This window comes from Ranitomeya variabilis, chromosome 2, assembly GCF_051348905.1.
Source record: "Ranitomeya variabilis isolate aRanVar5 chromosome 2, aRanVar5.hap1, whole genome shotgun sequence".
Classification (NCBI taxonomy): Eukaryota; Metazoa; Chordata; class Amphibia; order Anura; family Dendrobatidae; genus Ranitomeya; species Ranitomeya variabilis.
The window spans coordinates 106,654,813-106,677,563 of NC_135233.1; the positions used below are offsets into that span (position 1 = coordinate 106,654,813).

The following is a 22,751-nucleotide window of genomic DNA, read 5'->3' on the forward strand; positions in this document are numbered from 1 at the left end:
TATATACTTATACATGGTTATTAGATCGCCCCTCAGTCGTCTTTTTTCTAGACTAAATAATCCTAATTTCGCTAATCTATCTGGGTATTGTAGTTCTCCCATCCCCTTTATTAACTTTGTTGCCCTCCTTTGTACTCTCTCTAGTTCCATTATATCCTTCCTGAGCACCGGTGCCCAAAACTGGACACAGTACTCCATGTGCGGTCTAACTAGGGATTTGTACAGAGGCAGTATAATGCTCTCATCATGTGTATCCAGACCTCTTTTAATGCACCCCATGATCCTGTTTGCCTTGGCAGCTGCTGCCTGGCACTGGCTGCTCCAGGTAAGTTTATCATTAACTAGGATCCCCAAGTCCTTCTCCCTGTCAGATTTACCCAGTGGTTTCCCGTTCAGTGTGTAATGGTGATATTGATTCCTTCTTCCCATGTGTATAACCTTACATTTATTATTGTTAAACCTCATCTGCCACCTTTCAGCCCAAGTTTCCAACTTATCCAGATCCATCTGTAGCAGAATACTATCTTCTCTTGTATTAACTGCTTTACATAGTTTTGTATCATCTGCAAATATCAATATTTTACTGTGTAAACCTTCTACCAGATCATTAATGAATATGTTGAAGAGAACAGGTCCCAATACCGACCCCTGCGGTACCCCACTGGTCACAGTGACCCAGTTAGAGACTATACCATTTATAACCACCCTCTGCTTTCTATCACTAAGCCAGTTACTAACCCATTTACACACATTTTCCCCCAGACCAAGCATTCTCATTTTGTGTACCAACCTCTTGTGCGGCACGGTATCAAACGCTTTGGAAAAATCGAGATATACCACGTCCAATGACTCACCGTGGTCTAGCCTATAGCTTACCTCTTCATAAAAACTGATTAGATTGGTTTGACATGAGCGATTTCTCATAAACCCATGCTGATATGGAGTTAAACAGTTATTCTCATTGAGATAATCCAGAATAACATCCTTCAGAAACCCTTCAAATATTTTACCAACAGTAGAGGTTAGACTTACTGGCCTATAATTTCCAGGTTCACTTTTAGAGCCCTTTTTGAATATTGGCACCACATTTGCTATGCGCCAGTCCTGCGGAACAGACCCCGTCGCTATAGAGTCCCTAAAAATAAGAAATAATGGTTTATCTATTACATTACTTAGTTCTCTTAGTACTCGTGGGTGTATGCCATCCGGACCCGGAGATTTATCTATTTTAATCTTATTTAGCCGGTTTCGCACCTCTTCTTGGGTTAGATTGGTTACCCTTAATATAGGGTTTTCATTGTTTCTTGGGATTTCACCTAGCATTTCATTTTCCACCGTGAATACCGTGGAGAAGAAGGTGTTTAATATGCTAGCCTTTTCCTCGTCATCTACAACCATTCTTTCCTCACTGTTTTTTAAGGGGCCTACATTTTCAGTTTTTATTCTTTTACTATTGATATAGTTGAAGAACAGTTTGGGATTAGTTTTACTCTCCTTAGCAATGTGCTTCTCTGTTTGCTTTTTGGCAGCTTTAATTAGTTTTTTAGATAAAGTATTTTTCTCCCTATAGTTTTTTAGAGCTTCAATGGTGCCATCCTGCTTTAGTAGTGCAAATGCTTTCTTTTTACTGTTAATTGCCTGTCTTACTTCTTTGTTTAGCCACATTGGGTTTTTCCTATTTCTAGTCCTTTTATTCCCACAAGGTATAATCCTTAATAGAAGGATAACAATACATTGGGATCGCAGGACTTTAATCTCCTTTTATACATCCTAAAATTTTGTTGGCTTTTGCGGCTGCTGCTTGACATGGAGTACTGCTGCTCAGCTTACTTATAATGAGACTACCCGAGTCCTTCTGTTCTGTAGTCCCGAGCATACTCCCATTTAATAAATATGCAGTTATAGGATTACTCAATTCTAGGTGCATTACTCTACATTTATATACATTAAATCTCATTTGCCCAGTTTTTGCCCATTCAGACATCTTATTCAGATCGTTTTGCAATATTGTAATGTCAAGGTCAGATTTTTAAATCCTACATAGTCTTTACTGATGACACCAAACTGACACTAAAGGGTATGTGCACACGTTCAGGTTTTTTCGTGATAAAAACTCATTAAAAACGCATACATTATGCATCCTATCATTTAGAATGCATTCTGCATGTTTTGTGCACATGGTGCTTTTTTTCCGCAAAAAAAACGCATCGTGGTAAAAAAAAGCAGCATGTTCATTAATTTTGTGGATTTTCCGCGTTTTTCCCGCAATTCTATGCATTTGGAAAATGCGCACAAAAAAAGCGTCAAAAACGCATGCGGATTTCTGGCAGAAATGTCCGGTTTTTGTCAGGACAATTTCTGCTAGAAATCCTGATGTGTGCACATAGCCTGACTCTCAATCCCATCACAAGCTCATTAATAAAGAGGATAGAAATAATCAGTCCTAGCACAGCTCCCTGAGGTACCCACTGCTGACTATATCCTACTTGGAGAATGTGCCATTTAGGATGAGACGGTTTCCTGTAGTTTAGCCAATTCCTTACCCATCTGCATATTTTCCCCCCAGTCCTTGCCTCTGTAGCTTCAGTATAAGGCTGTTACGTGGTACAGTATCAAATGCCTTAGCAAAGTCCAGATAAATCACATCAGTGGATTACCAAAATCCAGATTTGCACTCACCTCCTCACAGACACCCAACATGTTAGTTAGACACGACTTATTCTTCATGAATCCATGCTGGATGTCTGTTATTATATTATTATCTGCAATATAGCTCTGAAGCTCATCTCTTATCATGCCCTCAAAAACTTTGCACACTACTGATGTCAGTCTTACTAGTAGGTAGTTACCTGGATACACCTTCATACCCTTCTTAAATAATCGGTACCACAGTAATCACGCAGGACCCACCCCGAGAGTTGAGCACCAGCCTGAGCACACAGAGCAGAGTACAATTCAATAGAAAGCATAAGAAGGTTTGAAAGATCGATGGGGGACGAGTCACAGGAACCGGACCTCCACTAATCTGCTTGCAATAAAAAAGGGCACTCCAATAAAAAGTTATAAAGGTTTAGGTTCTCTTTAAACATGATCTGTGCCTTCTCGGGCTCCATGTAGTGTAACAGCCTGGACGGATCATTGGCAGATCACATCTCTTTTCTGTAACAAGGATAACCCCCATTAACATCACGTTCCCATGACAATGTGAAGGCAGCGGTAAGCAGCTAACGTATTCATTTGCACTATGAACGGAGTGGTGGTGCGTGAAGTGATTGAGTAGCAAGTGGTCCGATATAAGTCCCAAGTGCTGGACAAGGTCATTAACATACAGTAATTCCTGTCACTATGAACCAATCATTACAGGATGAAAGGCAAGGTTAAAATACACTGCTCACCTTCATTCGCTTTTTTTTTTCTTTTTGTCTCCTCTTAAAGCTCTCCTACAACAGAAAAAAAAAAAAAAAAAAAAAAAAAAAATTGAATAAAAAGACAAAGGCGAAAAAAAAAAAAAAAAAAAACACAAATCAAAAATTAAAACATACATCATCCTCTTTACGTTTCTTGAAAATACTATCTTCAACTTCCCCAACAGCCAACATGATCATCTGCACTCTCTCCAAGTTCACAAACCCACTTTCAGTAAGGTAGCCCTGTAAGCAAAGGTAGAGAAGGCAGTTAATAGGTTGCAAGTACGGACCTGGCCATCTTCCATTCAGTGCTGGAGAGGACACTGACAATTATCTATTATTCTCAGGATAGCTCATACATGTCTGATCGCTGGGACCCTGATTAAGAGCTGCAAGACACGCAGCCGTGGGACTTGAACATATTATTCAAGCACACCGAAGACACTCCGATATCCATCATGCTCGGGGGCTAACACCTCATCTGAGCACATTCCCTCATCACTAGTAACAATCTAAAATGCACTAAAACATTTTCCCTATCAACAAGCCACCTTCAGCCTCACTCAGAAGTTTGTGCTTCACGTGCGTGTTCAATCCATGTTTTTCACAAATTGAACACAAACACATACCCACTATAGACTGTGGACATGTTCACAAGTTTGAGGATGATTTTAAAAAAAATAATAAAAAAAAAAAATAAAAAATCGACATTTGAGCGAAGCCTTAAAACACAAACACAGTTCTATAATGGTAGAAGCTACTATGATCTAAAAATTTGTTTAGATGCCTACCTATATGGAAAGAGCAACCCAATATCTCGAGCATGCATGGGACAAAAATTAAACACTCACCCCAGTATTGTGTACAACATCCTTGTATATCTTCACTAGTCTGTCAATGGCACCTTCCCTAAGTAAAAAAAAATAAATTATACCAATTAACTAAATTTAGAACATTAAATGTAAATTTTATTACACCACCCTCCTAACAAAGATTCACCTGATTTCCAGTGACGGCAGATGTGGCAAAAAGTCATTGCCAACGAAAAAGCACATGAAGACCCAATCGTCGACACTTCTCTCAAAGTCATATGGGAAAGGCAAGTTTGACATGACCAGTTCTCTTTCCAGATACTGAAAAACAGGTTACCACATTGCGATGTAATTAACACTGTACATTACAATATAAACTCACTCACTATTTTATGCAAATAAAAGTGTAAATGAAAATTATCCTTCTTCAAGGTACATACCTCACGTAACACATTAAGACGGATAAAGATAAACTCCTGCTCACAACCAGGGGGACGATCGGCAAACTCATCATGCTAAAGAGATGTAGGAGAAAAATAAAATGATTATTTAGGTTCCAATAAGAAATGTAAGATGGCGGTATAGGGCCTTACCTCTCCTTTTTTCTCACGGGCTATTCCTTGGCACTCTTTTAGCTCATGCCCAAACTGAGCACATAACGCACATGGTTTTGGTTGGTTCGGCTTAAACTCTTCTCTGATGATGGTAAAGTTGGGCTCATGAGTAGCCAGTCCAAGCATGATAAGGTCAGCTAAAAATATAGAGGCAAAGGTTTTTTTTCCCCCAAGTCATAACACTCAAGTTTTTATTTTCTGATTTTGACTTAAAAAAAAAAAAAAGCATAGAGGGGCATATGGATGCCACTTTAAAAGGGACACATTCGCCTATAATTTTACCATTTTAAAATATGTTTTTATTTTCTGATTGTAATTTTGTTTTAACTATCTGGATATGATCATGTGGGCAGCCATCTTGCTTGAGCTGCTGTTAAAAAAAAAAAGTTATTCCTTTTCTAGAAAACTGCCTGCCGGCTGAGTTTGTTTAAAAAAAAAAAACAACAAAAAAAAACACCACAACAAAAACTGAGCTTCACTCACCCTTCTTTTCTGCTGCTGCAATGGCATGTTTGGCTGCAGAGGTTGACAACAACTGCAGCCTATCACTGAGATCGGAACTCTACATTGGCGGAGCCCTTGATCTCAATGATAGGCTACGTGATGACACCGCTGTAGCCCACACACAATCAGAGTAGCTGCAGCCAATCACGGAGCTCAGTGGCTCTGCTGATGTAGATGGCATGAGCCTCTGAGCTCAGCGATTGGCCACAGCAATGGAGGTCATGTCACTGCTGCAGCCAAACAACAGAAACTAGGGCAGCAGCAGAGACTCTGCACTAGACCTGAGGAGGGAAAGTAAAGATGGGGGGGGGGGGGGGGGGGGGGGGAATTTATGTACAAGAAACTAACTTGCAATGAGAAAATTTTTTGGAAGGGGGCAATAACATTAACATTTAGATATATACTATATAACAGCTACATGGATCATGGGGAACATGTAATAAACTATTCTAAACTAGATTGTTGGTAGCCTATCCTATAGAGTTCCAGATAGTGGCATCCCTTTAAAAGCTCTATGTTCGAAACCAGACTTCTGAGAAATACCAAACTCCTTCTCAAACTTCTGATTAAGGTGAAGGATAATATGTTACAATTTAGCCTGATAACAGACACATCCTCAAAGTCATTTAAGGTAAACATTAATTTATTTCCAGTTAATCAGCTAAAACTGCCCCCATTTATTCTAGACCTGCGTTGTTTTGCACAGATTTAGAAGACACTCCATCATTGCGTCTAAGAATCCGACCTATAAACTGCATGGACTGCATAAATTAATAAAAAAAACAAGCAAAAACTGCACAATGGAATTGCGTTAATCTCCACATTATACGGAAAGGCACAATCTAGTGCTTACCGTCAGCGCCACATAAGCAGTGATGAGTGTTCGGGTCATGATGGGGCTGAGCTGTTCAGAAAGAAGAGAAAATAAAGTTGGTTATCTAGGAAGACATCACAGCAATAAGCGATTTAACAAATCAGCACAAAATACCTCTTTGTCGTCTGATGTAGTCCATAATTTTATGTTCACCTTCTCCGGGCGCACTTGCATCTGATAAAATGACCTTCAAAGATAAAACATAGAAAACTGTAGCAGACAAACTTGTGGGACGAGTATGTGAGACTATGCAGGAATCAGTCTTAAAAATTATATAGAATATATGGTAAGACAGTGATCGGATAAGTAGTCGGGGGTTTGCTATCCTCAAATTCTTCATTCTTACCAGGCTGCAGGAGTTTACTTCTCATCCAAGAAAAGCTGAGCGAGGTATTTGGAACTCAGGAAAGCTGCATGTCCCTAGCAAAGTACCGTATAATTTGGGAAGGGTTTAGATAACTTCTCCGTTTTCAGGCCTGGACTCTTATTGGATAGGCAGTATTGATAGGAGAGTCGGTTCTTCTCTACAGCATCAAGTCAGTACCAGTGTTTCAATCACCGGGTTTAGAAAGGTGTGCAGTGCGTGTACCATTGGCTGCATTCATAATCCCATTGCACACAGACAATCCTTTTCTAAACATATTCGTGTTTCCAATTAGCAAGACGAGAGTGCCCGGTTTTTGATCAGTTATTGCAGATCAGATTCCACTATTAATATCTACGGCGATCCATTAAAGAAATGAAAGATCCTCTCCATTTCCCAATGCCTATACTTATCACCTCCCACCTCTGCTTGCTGTCGCATCTGCTGCAATAGACTCTAATGGTACAACTTCCCACCTCTGTCTGCTGTCTGTCATCTGCCACTTCACGATCTAGCAACATATTTTAATGTGCCTGCTTAATGATTGGTATAATTCATTTGTTGCATTGTACGTTTTACTGTTTGATGTATATCCATGACTGTGGTCACTCTAGATATTATCTGGTGGAAGGTGTTATAGCATATAGATGTTGCCAGCCCCAATGTCTTTGATCATCCAACCACCCCCTAGTGTGCTGGCCCCAGCTGCCAAATTAATCCCAACCAGTTCCCACAATCCATCTTATCTGACCCAGCATTCTGGACTATAAATTTAGAAACATACTTAGGGGTGCACGCGAGCATCCCCGAAGCAAAGCATCCCAAAGATAAGCATCGATCAAAAGGCAGTTATTCCATGGCAGTTAGTCAGGGCAAGAGTCAGGTAACCCACACTCTGCTCTCCCTTTTATCCATATGCTTAATTCGTATCCTCCTATGTTCTCTTGCCATCCACAATCACCGCCTAATCCCCCCTCCATCACGACTCATACATCAGCATCTCTCTCCTTCCCTCTCCCATGTACAGCTCCCACTTCTCACCTTCCTGAAAAACCTCAGCCCATTTTGCCCAAACACACTGCACAAAAAAACTTCGTACAATTCCAATACCTACTTGCTCTTTATCTTCCTACTCCTACTGATTTCAGGGGACATCTCACCCAACCCTGGTCCACCATCCCCCAACCTACCTCATATCATAACTTAACCACACTAATCTTATTAATATTACTTGCACTCCTGCATAGCCTTTTAATTGTGCCCTTTGGAATCCACGGTCTGTATGTAACAAACTTCCTTTTCTGCACAATTACTTTTTGAATCTGTTGGCCCTCACTGAAACCTGGATTCAGGATTCTGACACTGTCTCCCCTGCTGCCATTTCCCATGGTGGCCTACAATTCTCCCATTCCCCAAGACCCACAAACAGACATGGTGGTGGAGTCGGCATACTCCTGTCCCCACAATGCACCTTCCAGGTCATCCCCCCAGTTCCATCACTCATTTCCTTCTTTTGAGGTCCACACCATCAATCAGGCTCTTTCGTCCCCTTTCCCTCAGAGTAGCGGTCATATACCGGCCCCCAGGCTCGCCCACCCACTTCCTGGACCATTTCTCTGCCTGGATGCCGCACTTTATGTCCTCAGAACTCGCAACCCTTACCTGGGATACTTCAACATCCCCATAAACAGCCCCACTTCCACTGGAGGTGGGAATGGAGGGAATCTCGCACACCAGAAGACTTCAAACACTTCAAATTTATGGTAAGAACCTATAATTCCGCCCTTCACTTCGCCAAACAGACCTACTTCACCACCCTGATCTCCTCACTATCCAACAACCCCAAGAAACTTTTTGACACCATTCACTCCCTCCTCAGGCCAAAAGCACAAGCCCCTAACACAGACATTGTGCTGATGACCTGGCCTCCCACTTTATAGAGAAAATAGATAATATCCATCAGGAAATCCGTTCCCAGCCACCAAGAGAAGTGACTCCCATCCCTCCCTGCATTTCCCCTGGCTCACTCTCCACATTCGATCCCATCACAGAAGAAGTCTTCAGGCTCCTCTCTTCTTCTCATCCGACTACATGCAATACTGACCCCATTCCCTCACACCTCCTCCAGTCGCTCTCTCCAGTCGTCACAACTCACCTAACTACAATCTTTAATCTCTCCCTCTCCTCTGGCATTTTCCCCTCTTCCTTCAAACGCTATCATTACTAAAGAAACCCTCTCGATCCATCCTGCACAAATAACTACAGACCAGTCTCCACCTCCCCTTCATCTCTAAACTCTTGGAGCACCTGGCCTACTACCGCCTTAGCCGTTACCTCTGCACTCACTCCCTCCTAGACCCTTCACAGTCCGGTTTCTGCCCCCTACACTCGACAGAAACTGCACTCTTCATGGTGACCAATGACCTTCTGACAGCAAAGTGTAACGGTGACCACACTCTGCTCATTCTTCTCAACCTTTCTGCAGCTTTCGACATTGTTGACCACCCTCTCCTACTCTCTATGATCCAGTCACTAGGCATTAAGGACACTGCTCTCTCCTGGTTCTCTTCCTATCTTTCTGACCACTACTTCAGTGTATCGTTCGTTGGCTCCACTTCGTCCCCTCTTCCTCTCACTGTCGGGTACCTCAGGGCTCAGTCCTTGGCCCCTTCTCTTCTCCCTCTACATGGCCCCAATTGGACAGACCATCAGCAGATTTGGCTTTCAGTACCATCTTTATGCCGATGACACACAACTATACAAGTCATCCCCTGACCTTACTCCCGCTGTACTACAGAACACCACTGACTGTCTGTCTGCAGTCTCCAACATCATGTCTGCCCTCTATCTGAAACTCAACCTCTCCAAAACGGAACTTCTTCTGCTCCCACCATCTACTAACCTCCCTAAACCTGACATTTTCCTCTCCGTGGGTGGCACCATAATAACGCCCCGGCAGCAGGCGTGCTGTCTGGGTGTTATGCTTGACTCCGATCTCTCCTTCACACCCCATATACAATCTCTTGCCCGCTCGTGCCGCTTACACTTAAAGAACATCTCTAGAATCCGCCCTTTTCTCACCATGGAAACAAAAACCCTCACTGTCACCTTGATCCACTCCTGTCTGGACTACTGAAACGCTCTATTAATTGGCTTCCCCCCATTCGACTTTCCCCTCTCCAGTCCATCCTTAATGCAGCAGCCAGGGTCATCTACCTGGCTAATCGGTATTCCGATGCAGCCGCTCTTCGCCAGTCGTTACACTGGCTGCCCATTCATTATAGGATCCAATTCAAAGTACTTGTTCTCACCCACAAAGCTCTTCACAGTGCGGCACCCCCTTACATCTCCTCCCTCATTTCTGTCTATTGGCCTAGCCGACCGCTGCGCTCTGCAAATGACTTTCGACTAACCTCTGCACTAATCCGTACCTCCCACTCCCGACTCCAAGACTTCTCCCGCGCTGCGCCAATCCTCTGGAATGCTATACCCCAAGAAATTAGGACTATTCACAATTTGCATAGTTTTAGGCGCACCCTCAAAACATTTGTTCAGAGCGGCCTATCACATTCCCTAACAAAAGTCATTTTATGTGTAAGGGTGCGTGTGTAGCCCAATTCACTATCTCCATCTATCCCCCACCCCCTGAAGATGGCTGGACCATCATTGTAAATAAGCTCCTGTACTTTGTATCTCCCCTACTTCATTGTAGATTGTAAGTGCTCACGAGCAGGGTCATCTTATTGTGCTTTAATTATTGTATTGTTAACGTTGTTACTTATGACTGTTGTGTTTGAAACTGTTAAGCTGTAAAGCGCTGCGGAATATGTTGGCGCTATATAAATAAAGATTATTATTATCTTTTAGTTCTCCCTCCTTTTCAGATTGATAGAAATTTGATTATCGTAATTTACTGAATACCTACTACATATCCAGTTTAATCTGTGTATACTTTTTTATTTTTTTTCATCTTTTTCAAGTCTATAAACCTAAAAATCGTTAAAAAAAGAGAAACATTTCAAAATTACTTTTTACTTCTGTTTTCCATTTACCGTATATACTCGTGTATAAGCAGAGTTTTTAAGTACATTTTTTTGTGCTGAAAACACCCCACCTCGGCTTATACATGAGTCATTGTCCCAGAAAGAAGGCAGGGGAAGGGGAGCGGCTGAACAGAAGGTCACAGAGGCAGGAGTCGGTGGATGCGGCTGAAGTCTGTGTCCGCTGCTAAAGAGAAATGAATATTCACTGCACTGGCAGTGAATATTCATTTCTCTTATAGCGCGCACAGTTACAGACGCTGCCGCCGACTTCTAGCAGCTGCCGGGCTCTAACGGGTGCCCGCTCATTAAGTAATCAATATTCACCCCTCTCCACTCCCATAGGAGTGGTGAATATTCATCATCTTAATGAGGGGGGATACGTGATCCCTCGGCCGGAAGAGCTGCTGGCACCGGAGCGAGATGTAGCGAGGGCGTGCAGGGAAGGTAAGTAGGATGGGTTTTTTTTGTGTGTTTTTTTTTTTTTATAGGAGCCGTGCATACAAGGACGGGGGAGCCGTGCATACAAGGACGGGGGAGCCGTGCATACAAGGACGGGGGAGCCGTGCATACAAGGACGGGGGAGCCGTGCATACAAGGACGGGGGAGCCGTGCATACAAGGACGGGGGAGCCGTGCATACAAGGACGGGGGAGCCGTGCATACAAGGACGGGGGAGCCGTGCATACAAGGACGGGGGAGCCGTGCATACAAGGACGGGGGAGCCGTGCATACAAGGACAGGGATGACGGGACAATGCATACTTGGCTTATACTCGAGTCAATAAGTTTTCCCAGTATTTTGTGGCAAAATCAGGTGCCTTGGTTTATACTTGGGTCGACTTATACACGAGCACATACTGTAAGTTTCATCCTTGACCAAGAGACAATAAATTAAAAAAAATATAATTCCGAGTCTTAAAAAAAAAAAAAATGCAAGACGGATTAGTCACGGCAGAGACTTTTTTACAAGGAAGTAAAAATGGAAATCAATGTGTGACTGTACTTTTAGTTGTGCCTGGATGTAAAGGCTTTCCATTTAAAGAGGTTGTCTTATGTTTATATCTTCAGGAGTGTACTGATCCTGACTGGCCTCTTTCAAGGGAGCTAAAGATGGACCGTTTGGGGCCAGCGACATGGTTGAACCGTTGGTATGAACTGTGCGCTCTCATGCTGCTACCACAGCACGCTTTGCCTCTGTGGCATTGGAGAAGTGCAGGGATACTGAAGCTAGCCCGATAGCTGGATACGATCAATTAAAAGCTGTATAAAAAACGTTTGCAAGCGAGCTCCTTGGCTATGAGACTGGCCACTTCTACCCCTAGGCAACAAGCTGTACACAACCAAATTAAAAATCCCTCTTTTGAGAAACAATAGGATATTCGATAAGAGGTAAATAGTAAAGTTGCTTGTTTTCACAAGAACTTTGTAACTTAACCTATCCGAAAAGATAAGACAACCCCTTTCTTTTGTAGACAAACAAAAAAAAGAAACTGCATTGATCCATGGAAATCTTCCAGTATATCACTCTACATAGGGCAGATGCGCAGGAAATTCAGTGCATTAGACTACGAGTGTTTTCAATAAAATGTTATCCACAAGGTGCAGACAAAATCTGTAGCTTAAAAAAAGCATTTTTGAAGCAAAGTCTTCATAATTTGAAGCAAATTTGCAACTGCAAAAACATCTACTATGGATGTAGTTTAACTGGTTAAAAAATTGTTAATCTTTATTAAACCAGATCAGCTGATCAATTCTAAAACGCCAGAATCAGCTGTTCTTGTCCAGGTAAGCAGAAGCCTGCAAGGGAGTTAAAGCCCCAAACTCGCAGAGCAGATTGCAGGGTTGGCATCATTCATCACGAGTATTACAAGGGACGCACTGCCAAACAAAATGAATTCATTTGTAGACAAAATTAAAAAAAAAAATTTTAAGAGGCAAAATCATGAAACACCTGTCGAACACCTCTATAACCATTTTCCCATAAAATTCCAAAAATCAAATAATGCTCCACGTTTTAAACACGAGAAAAAAAACCCTTCCCCACAGGAAAAAAAACAAACAAAAAAACACAACCTAAATTGACTTACAGTCAGGTTTTTCCAGCCGGGGTCATTATTTAAACGATCTGCAATATAGTAACGAAGACACTTTGCCAAGTTGTCCATGAATTCTGTGCCCTATAATAAGAAAAGGAATCTATGTTAATAACTAGTGATGAGCGAGTGTGCTCGTTACGCGAGTTTTCCGAGCATGCTCGGGTGCTCTCCAAGTATCTTGGGCGTGCTCGTAGATTATTTTTGTGTCCCCGCAGCTGCATGATTTGTGGCTGCTAGACAGCCTGAACACATGCAGGGAAGGGATTGCCTGTTTGTTAGGGATTCCCCACATGTATCCAGGCTGTCTAGCAGCCGAAAATCATGCAGCTGCGGCGACACAAACAAAATATTCAAGCAAGCCCAAGATACTTGGAGAACACCCGAGCATACTCGGAAAACCCGAGTAACGAGCACACTCGCTCATCGCCATTACTAACATAATAACAGCACATATCTTACTGTCCTCTGTGATACTTACAGGAGTGATACAGTTACTGTCAAACCGCTCTTTCATCTCTTCAGGAGGCAAGTAGCCACCTGAAAAAGAAAGCGTGTAAAATGTAAGAGATGTATCTATCCACAAAAAAAATGAACATGTAAAAATGTAAAAGCGCAGCAGACACTTTTTCCTGCAATCTGTAAAAACAGACAAACTCATACCCATCTGACATACGCTTTTCCCATTAAACTCGATGCAAATACAAATGTATATGTGAGTATGTTTTGTGACAATAGAATTGTGTACACCAAGTACATAACAAAAAAGTGGTGTAAACAGGCCTTACACCAAGTGGTCATTCTCTCTGGCTACGGCAGCATTATTAAAGCATTTCATTCCAAACCCTTCATGGCTGTGGTCACTGTACGAGGACTCCTCAGCCGTCGTGCTCAGTTTAATAAACACTTGCACTCCCCATAGATTTACAATTCTGGATAACCTTTTATTTTTGCTATTCCTGGAAATGGGACAAACTGACAATTGCATTTTATTCCCCATATTCGCATAGCGTGCACTGTCAGCAGGACAGTAGGCAGGCATGGATTGCTGTCAGGGTGTATAGGCAAACTCCCTAATGCCAATGGGAATGAAGTCATACAGTGTATAATAAAAATAACTATATAAAAATATGAATAGTCCTAGAAAGAATAAGACGGAGCACAATGCAGAAATATAAGAAAAGATAGAATTATTATTTAATGGGAGATACAGTATTCTTTACAGTACACACTTCAGTAGCCAAGAGATCCACCAGTTAGTTACGCGTGGAACAGGCTGCCACGAGAGGTGGGGAGTTCTCCTTCAATGGAAGTCTTCAAACAGAGGCTGGACAGACATCTGTCTGGGATGATTTAGTGAATCCTGCTTTTAGCAGGGGGTTGGACCAGATGACCCAAGAGGTCCCTTCCAACTCTAAGATTCTATGATTCTTTAGAATTCATGGAAGTTTCCAGCTAGAGCGGATTTCACGGTCGGTCTGACTTAAGACTCCCGACCTGAACTTACAGCTTCAAGTGTGTCTATGAGGCTGCTAATTTGGGTAGGGAGATAAGCGGTGAGTCCAGGCATTGTGGTCCGAACAGTGACCATGAAATACACTTGTGACACCCAGCCTTACTGTCACAGGGAAGCACATCAGCAGCGACCAGAGTCCCATACAAACATACCTCTAGAGATCACTTCTTCCCGGATGCGGCTTTTCTCCTCTGTCAATTCCACACCTTCTTTGGAAGCCCTAAAACGTCTAGAGCGCTGCTGATTCATCTTCGCTCGCGGTGCCTAGTATATCAAATATAGAATATACCTACTAAATATTGCACATCCGGATTGCTCTAGTATAAGGGCGCAGGGAAGGGGAATTCCTTGGAGACAGATGGCGAGATAGACGTTTTATCCAGTCTAGAATCTAAACTAATTGACTAACACAAATCCCATAAAAAATTGCAATACCGAACTATGAAACCATGCAGCCTTAGTGCGTCAGAAAATGAAGTCTACAGCAGCGATGAGCGGGCACGTATTCTAGCTATAAACGTATGACCTGTTTTGACCAAAACACCATTTTGCCACGCCATGCAGACCAACTGAGAAAAAAGTTGGGAGAAAGTCACAGACCATACCACTTCACCAAATTTTGGGACCTTGATAAGAAACGGGTATGAAGGGAATGATAAAATTCATCTCTATCTTTTTCATGGACTTTAACGTGGGGTTCTCTTATAAATCAAAATTTCTAATGGACAGATAGGTTAAAAAAGCCATGTACACCTTTGCACAGATTTTTTTTTTTTTAATTATTTTCTTCCTGAACACAACTTTCTAAATGGTCTTCATAAAAAAAATTTCTAAAGCTCATACGAACAAATCCTTAGACACACCAACAGGAAGGAGGTTGTACACAGATGGCCATAATTTGGACAGGGGAGAAAGCATATGCAGACTCATGGAGGGCAAAGAAAATTGGATAAAGAATAAGACGAAAGTACGTAACTATAGAGGAAATATGTGCAGTTTGGAGCTGTGCCGATATACAAAAGCCAGGAAAGACAGCAGCACTCTGGGTACACACAGACCTCATATCATATCATTATATCACTGGGGGATATGCTTCCACAAGAGAAAAATCTGAAACTTGGATCAGGCTGCAAACTGTATCAAAGGCTTGATAATAAATGAGAAAAAGAAGAATATTATTCTTCAAGTAAAATAAGTCCATAGCCTTTAACCCCTTCAAGTCACGGCCCTTTTTCGTTTTTGCGTTTTCGTTTTTCACTCCCCTCCTTCCCAGAGCCATAACTTTTTTATTTTTCCGTCAATATGGTCATGTGTGGGCTTATTTTTTGCGGGACGAGTTGTACTTTTGAACGACACCATTGGTTTTACCATGTCTTTTACTACAAAAAGACATGGCTTATTTTTTGCGTGCCGAGCTGGCGTTTTCAATAATATCACTTTTGTGCAGATACGTTCTTTTGATCGCCCATTATTGCATTTTAATGCAATGTCGCGGCGACCAAAAAAACGTAATTCTGGCGTTCTGAATTTTTTTCTCGCTACGCTGTTTAGCGATCAGGTTAATGCTTTTTTTATATTGATAGATCGGGCGATTCTGAACGCGGCGATACCAAATACGTGTAGGTTTGATTTTATTTTTATTGTTTGATTTAGGATGGGGCGAAAGGGGGGTGATTTAAACTTATGTTTTATACATTTTTTTCATATTTTTAAAAACATTTTTTTTTACCTGTGCCATGCTTCAATAGCCTCCATGGGAGGCTAGAAGCTGGCACAACTCGATTGGCTCAGCTACATAGCAGCGATCATCAGATCGCTCCTATGTAGCTGAAATGCAGGTGTGCTGTGAGCGCCGACCACAGGGGAGCGCTCACAGCAGGCCGGCATCAGTAACCATAGAGGTCTCAAGGACCTCTATGGTTACTGTCCTGACACATCGCCGACCCCCGATCATGTGACGGGGGTCGGCGATGACGTCATTTCCAGCCGCCCGGCCGGATGCGGTAGTTAAATGCCGCTGTCTGCGTTTGACAGCGGCATTTAACAGGTTAATAGCGGTGGGTGAACAGCGATTTCACCCGCCGCTATTGCGCGCACATGTCAGCTGTACAAAACAGCTGACATGTCGCGACTTTGATGTGGGCTCAGCGCCGGAGCCCACATCAAAGGGGGAGACACGGCATGCGCAGTACATGTACGACGCATGTCGTGAAAGGGTTAAGCATGTAGACGATCAGCCGAGTTTTCATGACCTCATTGCTTTCTCTAAAGATCTCTCCCTTTTCTCTTCAGCTCTACACAAATGGAAGACACTTACCACGCCATCTATAGCCATGTACAGTAACCTCCTTGGCCGCACTATATTAAACAATCTATCAATGTATTCAAAAATGGCCACCATCATCTCATCTTCATTTTTAGGTGCTGGTCTGTAATCAGACAAGAGAAATATATATTACAACCCCATTCTTCATGTCATAAAAAGCAAGAAAGAAAAAAAATGAAGATATTTACTTATCCTCCGGATGAGTACACGGATGAATGATGCCGTTCATATCCAAATACAAGTTATCAAACTCCACCTCATTTGGGTTTGGCTTGCTGCTATCGATTGGTATCTTGATGCCATTGCATTCTTTAGGCTTGGAGGAGAGGTGGGAACAAAAAAAAAAAAAAAAAAAAAAAAAAGGAAATTAATTTGTTTGCATGGCATTCAAAATATTGTACAATTGTCAAAAAAAGATATGCATTTTTAAACAGCAATGCTATAACATATGTCATCAATGGGATACAGGGCATCTCTGAGGACTAACTTGTTAGTAAACCACTTTGTAACAGATTTTCAGACTCCTAAAGGTTGTGGCAGAAGTCAGTAATAGAGGAGTTGTTCCTTTCAATCACATTTCTTTTGTGGCTGTAGTTAGCAACAAAAAACAAAACAAAAAGGTTATACTCCTCTCCCCTGGTCTACCGGCGAGTCTCCGCTGCTGTTCCAGTGTCTGGCATTGGCTGAGAAACTTACAAGACGCCGACATTGTTGGAGCCAGTGAGCTCAGCAGCTCTGCGCGGGGAGCTGTGCCTACATGGGAACGCCTCATTAGAGCGGCTGCGATCACAAATTGGCTGCGCCAATGACAAGACGACGTCAGCTCCACAGCGAGCAGACACCGAGGGCAATGTTGGAGACTACAGATAAACAGGGCGGTTCATTTCCTCACAAATTGAAGCCAGACGAAAAAGTTTTTAACAGAAAGAAAACAATTCCTTTAACTTTTTTTAGAGCATAAAACACGAGCAAGGAGATGGAGGAGGCAAAATGTATATTACCTATTGTTACTGATGGCTCCTGCGTTATATAACGTTATATGTCATTGTACCAGTGTCTGATGAGTGGTGACCAGTGAAAAGCGATTTCCACAGAACATTAACCCCTTCATGACCTTGGAATTTTCCGCTTTTCCATGTTCGTTTTTCACTCCCCTCCTTCCCAGAGCCATAACTTTATTTTTCCGTCAATATGGCCATGTGAGGGCTTATTTTTTGCGAAACAAGTTGTACTTTTGAACGACATCATTGGTTTTAGCATGTCGTGTATTAGAAAACGGGAAAAAAAAATCCAAGTGTCGTGAAATTGCAAAAAAAGTGCAGTCCCACACTTGTTTTTTGTTTGGCTTTTTTGCTAGCGTCACTAAATGCTAAAACTGACCTCCCATTATGATTCTCCAGGTAATTACGAGTTCATAGACACCCAACATGACTAGGTTATTTTTTTTATCTAAGTGGTGAAAAAAAATTCCAAACTTTGCTTAAAAAAAAAAAACTGCGCCATTTTCCAATACCCGTAGCGTCTCCATTTTTCATGATCTGGGGTCGGTTGAGGGCTTATTTTTTGCATGCCGAGCTGGCGTTTTTAATGATACCATATCGGTGCAGATACGTTCTTTTGATCGCCCGTTATTGCATTTTAATGCAATGTCTCGGTGACCAAAAAAACGTAATTCTGGCATTTCAAATTTTTTTCTCTCTACGCTGTTTAGCGATCAGGTTAATGCTTTTTTTTTATTGATAGATCGGGCGATTCTGAACGCAGCGATACCAAATATGTGTAGGTTTGAATTTTTTATTTTTTGATTTATTTTGAATGGGGCGAAAGGGGGGTGATTTAAACTTTTATTATTTTTTTCACATTTTTTATTTATTTATTTATTTTTTACTTTTGCCATGCTTCAATAGCCTAAATGGGAGGCTAGAAGCTGGCACAACGCAATCGGCTCTGCTACATAGCAGCGATCATCAGATCGCCGCTATGCATCAGAAATGCAGGTGTGCTATGAGCGCCGACCGACCACAGGGTGGCGCTCACAGCTACCGGGGATCAGTAACCATAGAGGTCTCAAGGACCTCTACTGTTACTATACAGAAGCATCGCTGACCCCCGATCATGTGACGGGGGTCAGTGATGCGCTCATTTCCGGCCGCCAAGCCGGGAGAGCCGTTTAAATGCCGCTGTCAGCGTTTGACAGCGGCATTTAGCTAGTTAATAGCGGCGGGTGAATCGCGATTTCACCCGCCGCTATTGCGGGCACATGTCAGCTGTTCAAAACAGCTGACATGTCTAGGCTTTGATGAGGGCTCACCGCCGGAGCCCTGCATCAAAGCAGGGGTTCTGACCTCGGACGTACTATCCCGTCCGAGGTCAGAAAGGGGTTAAGCATCATCTTTTATTTTTTACATATAGGTGAAGGATGACACTGGAGAGATCATGCAGAATCCCACCACTTGTGAAGGATCCTGCACCTCTCCACCCCACCTGACACCACTATTATGTCAGGCGGATCACGTAATGGTCTCCCAACTTCCAATGTGACATCAGGTCAGTTTGGGGTCATTCCATGTCAAGTGGACCAGTGGTCCCCACTCGACCTTCTCCGATTTTGCTGAAAATTTATAAGGATGTACATGTATGTTTGAAAAGAGGTTCTGTAAATTTTTAGGGCCAGATCTCAAATACATTGGGCACTGTTGACATTTCACTGGAGGTTCCATCAAGCCTGTGGCTGCAGCTAAGAGGATTTTGCAAACTTTGGCACATAGCCATTAGAGTTCTATACTGGCTATGATGCTGAAATTTGGCATACTAGCTCAACTTTTGCTGCTAAACACGATAAATTTATTACCGGCTATGACAAAACAATATTTCGGCCGCAATTTTGTGTCAAAGTAGCTTAAAAAACGCGTCACATCAAATTTACGCCAAACTTTGCCCATATATAACTCAAGACCAAAAACCAATAGTAACTGGTGCTTTGCCCTGTACACCAAACATCTACATGACTTTGCATTGCTGCAATATCACGGTCAAAGCATATGTATTTGTGGAAATATTCACACCCACATATGATGAAAAACGTAAAAAAAACGAATTTTACCTATTTTTAGGTCAAATTTCTCAAAAAGGGTACCCCTAATATATATTAATTCTGATATCATTAGAAAGAGCACATTTTTCTCTACAAGGATCATTGGGGTTTTTTTTTTGGAGTCTCTCAGTTTAAGAAATGAAAAATGCCACTGAACATGGTGTTATTTATTAATACGCAATGAATGGTAACTGCACTATTCAAACCCTTGCGTTGGTCCATGGTGGTTATACCACAACCAATTCCCTAAGAATTGGTATTATAATCCTATTAAGAATTGTAATAATGCTGTCTATCGAGAATTGGCAGCCCCATCGCCTAGGAGCCATGGCCGATAGACGTGCAAGGCGAGCCTCGGGTGGTCTCTTTATCGCAGGTTCCGAAGCCTGAGGGTGGGTGTCTTTGCCTAGGATCCCAAGCTTAATATTGGGTATCTTTTGTTGGTTCCCAAGCCATAATGTTCAGTCTAATTGGTCTGGAATTGTTGCTGAATTTGCAACATAATCGGTTCAGAGAAGCTGTATTGTCGGCCCATTGCTGTTGCAGCTGGTGCTGGAATTATTGCAATGATTGACTGCTCGGGAATCCAGCATGTATCATTTCTCACAGGCCAGTGAAAGAAGTTAGCTGGTCCATGAGGATGCGTAAAATTTATTAATGCATCATGCTCGTCGACTGAAATTTCAGAAATAAATCCAATCCACCAGTTCCTATCGTAAATGCAGGCAATGTATTGCCCTGGCTGGAGGTTAGCAATTGGCACAAAAGGCATTTCTGATCTGACAGATCTATCTACATGGGCAATGAAAGATGATGGGTCATTTGACACCCTTGAAATGCAAATCTTTTTGTCATCAATTGGCACAAACTGGTGATTTTCTCTTGTGCCAGCAATCGTATGTCCATCTTTGAACCTTTCCTCTTGAACTACCCGTATTTCGTCATTTTTTTTCTTTTGGAACAAAAAAAAAAAAAAAACTTGATTCCATGCAGTTGCTCGTTGCAAAAGTTGAATAAATCCACCGGGGTCAGTATTTGGTTTTCAGTTGGGCGTTGAAGACTGGCACGAGCTGCCAACCTCTTTGCTGTCCCTCCAATCCCATCACAGGGCGACTTTCCATGACTGGTACCAAAAAAATTCCATTCAGCGCTGATATTGAAATCAGCATTGTGGTGGCACAAGTAGAGAAAATTTTTGAAATTTTTGTACTGGGCTGCAGATCCATCGCTGAAGTAGTGGATATGACGAATCCCATAGATGAGTCTTGAGATACTCCACAATTACTGTTAAGAAAGTGTGGACTGCAACTGTGTCATGTCGTGAGCAAGCACTGATTATGCACAAGCTAATGTTCTGCGCAGCTTCACCATTTAACTCCTTGAAGTAAATTACAAATGGGTGTACTGTAGCTTGACTATTTTCCCAGTGGAAACCTTGAATGGCATCTTGAACAATAAATGAGTAATTTTCAGCAAAGTCCATAAGGATCACAAGCTCTCCAGGTCTCAGATTTTCCTTCAACGATTTCAGATATCAACTTTGATGCTTGGCGATGTAGTGATGGCTACAAAGTAGTTTAGAAATTTTCAAAACCAATTCTTCAATGAAATCTTCTATAGTCAGTTGTTTCGTATCAAGCGTGTCTCGATCAGTGTGAATCCATTGTTTGAACTCAATAATATCTTCAGGGTCACTGTTGACAAACACATTGACTAGAAATTCTTTTAAAACTTCAGGCCCCGGGCATTTATCACAACGGCCAAGCATACAGTCCTTGGATTCAATTCCACAGACCATTTTGCATATGAGCTCTTTGTAGTCATCATTGATTGGGCATGCTGCAAGCATTAGTTTGACATTTTGGTGAATGGTACACACAAACGGAATGTGTTCCAGCAGTTCCAACGGTTACGCACCACTTTGGCCGAAGCTCACAACTTGGAAAATCCAATTTCAGGGCCATTCCGATACCGATAGGCAACAAACATTTCCCTCATATTGCTCAGTAATAGTCGCTTTTGCATCTGCTTTTTTTCTCCTGCTATTCGCACTGATACATAGTCTTTTTTACCAGGGCACATTCGACTGAATTCATCATCCTCAAAAAATGCCTGCACCTTTTTCTTCACTTCCTCGGAAACTTTCTTGCCACACTTGATTCTAGGTAAGGCTAAGATCCCATGTTCACATTTAAGCTTTCGAGCTTGTTTGACCATTCGTTCAGAGACACCGAATTCGTCTGATATAGCCTTAATGGACCAACTTTTAGGTGCCAATGTCAAGATTTGGACCTTTTTGGACAGCAATGGGCCGACAATACAGCTTCATTGAACCGATTATGTTGCAAATTCAGCAACAATTCCAGACCACTTAGACTGAACATTATGGCTTGGGAACCAACAAAAGATACCCAATATTAGGCTTGGGATCCTAGGCAAAGACACCCACCCTCAGGCTTCGGAACCTGCGATAAAGAGACCGCCCGCGGCTCGCCTTGCACGGCTATCGGCCATGGCTCCTAGGCGATGGGGCTGCCAATTCTCGAAAGACAGCATTATTACAACTCTTAATAGGATTATAATACCAATTCTTAGGGAATTGGTTGTGGTATAACCACCATGGACCAACGCAAGGGTTTGAATAGTGCAGTTACCATTCATTGCGTATTAATAAATAACACCATGTTCAGTGGCATTTTTCATTTCTTAAACTGAGAGACTCCAAAAAAAATCCCAATGATCCTTGTAGAGAAAAATGTGCCCTTTCTAAAGTTATCAGAATTAATATATATTAGGGGTACCCTTTTTGAGAAATTTGACCTAAAAATAGGTAAAATTCGTTTTTTTTAAGTTTTTCATCATATGTGGGTGTGAATATTTCCACAAATACAGTTACTATTGGTTTTTGGTCTTGAGTTATATATGGGCAAAGTTTGGCATAAATTTTATGTGACGCGTTTTTCAAGCTACTTTGACACAAAATTGCGGCCGAAATATTGTTTTGTCATAGCCGGTAATAATTTTATCGTGTTTAGCAGCAAAAGTTGAGCTAGTATGCCAAATTTCAGCATCATAGCCAGTATAGAACTCTAATGGCTATGTGCCA

At 42.1% G+C, this 22,751-nt stretch overlaps 1 protein-coding gene across 1 annotated transcript in view; it reads right to left on the bottom strand.

Moving 5' to 3' along the window:
• XRN2 (5'-3' exoribonuclease 2) overlaps window positions 1-22,751 on the bottom strand; it is a 121,852-nt gene that overhangs the window by 67,869 nt on the left and 31,232 nt on the right. Inside the window, exons 2-14 of the mRNA XM_077282782.1 lie at window positions 16,740-16,867; window positions 16,543-16,654; window positions 14,378-14,489; window positions 13,191-13,249; window positions 12,704-12,793; window positions 6,326-6,398; window positions 6,191-6,241; window positions 4,813-4,970; window positions 4,660-4,734; window positions 4,407-4,540; window positions 4,259-4,316; window positions 3,543-3,650; window positions 3,396-3,440 (exon numbers count right to left, since the gene is read on the bottom strand). Coding sequence (XP_077138897.1) covers window positions 3,396-3,440; window positions 3,543-3,650; window positions 4,259-4,316; window positions 4,407-4,540; window positions 4,660-4,734; window positions 4,813-4,970; window positions 6,191-6,241; window positions 6,326-6,398; window positions 12,704-12,793; window positions 13,191-13,249; window positions 14,378-14,489; window positions 16,543-16,654; window positions 16,740-16,867 — 1,203 coding nt within the window. The remainder of the gene's footprint in view (window positions 1-3,395; window positions 3,441-3,542; window positions 3,651-4,258; window positions 4,317-4,406; window positions 4,541-4,659; window positions 4,735-4,812; window positions 4,971-6,190; window positions 6,242-6,325; window positions 6,399-12,703; window positions 12,794-13,190; window positions 13,250-14,377; window positions 14,490-16,542; window positions 16,655-16,739; window positions 16,868-22,751) is intronic.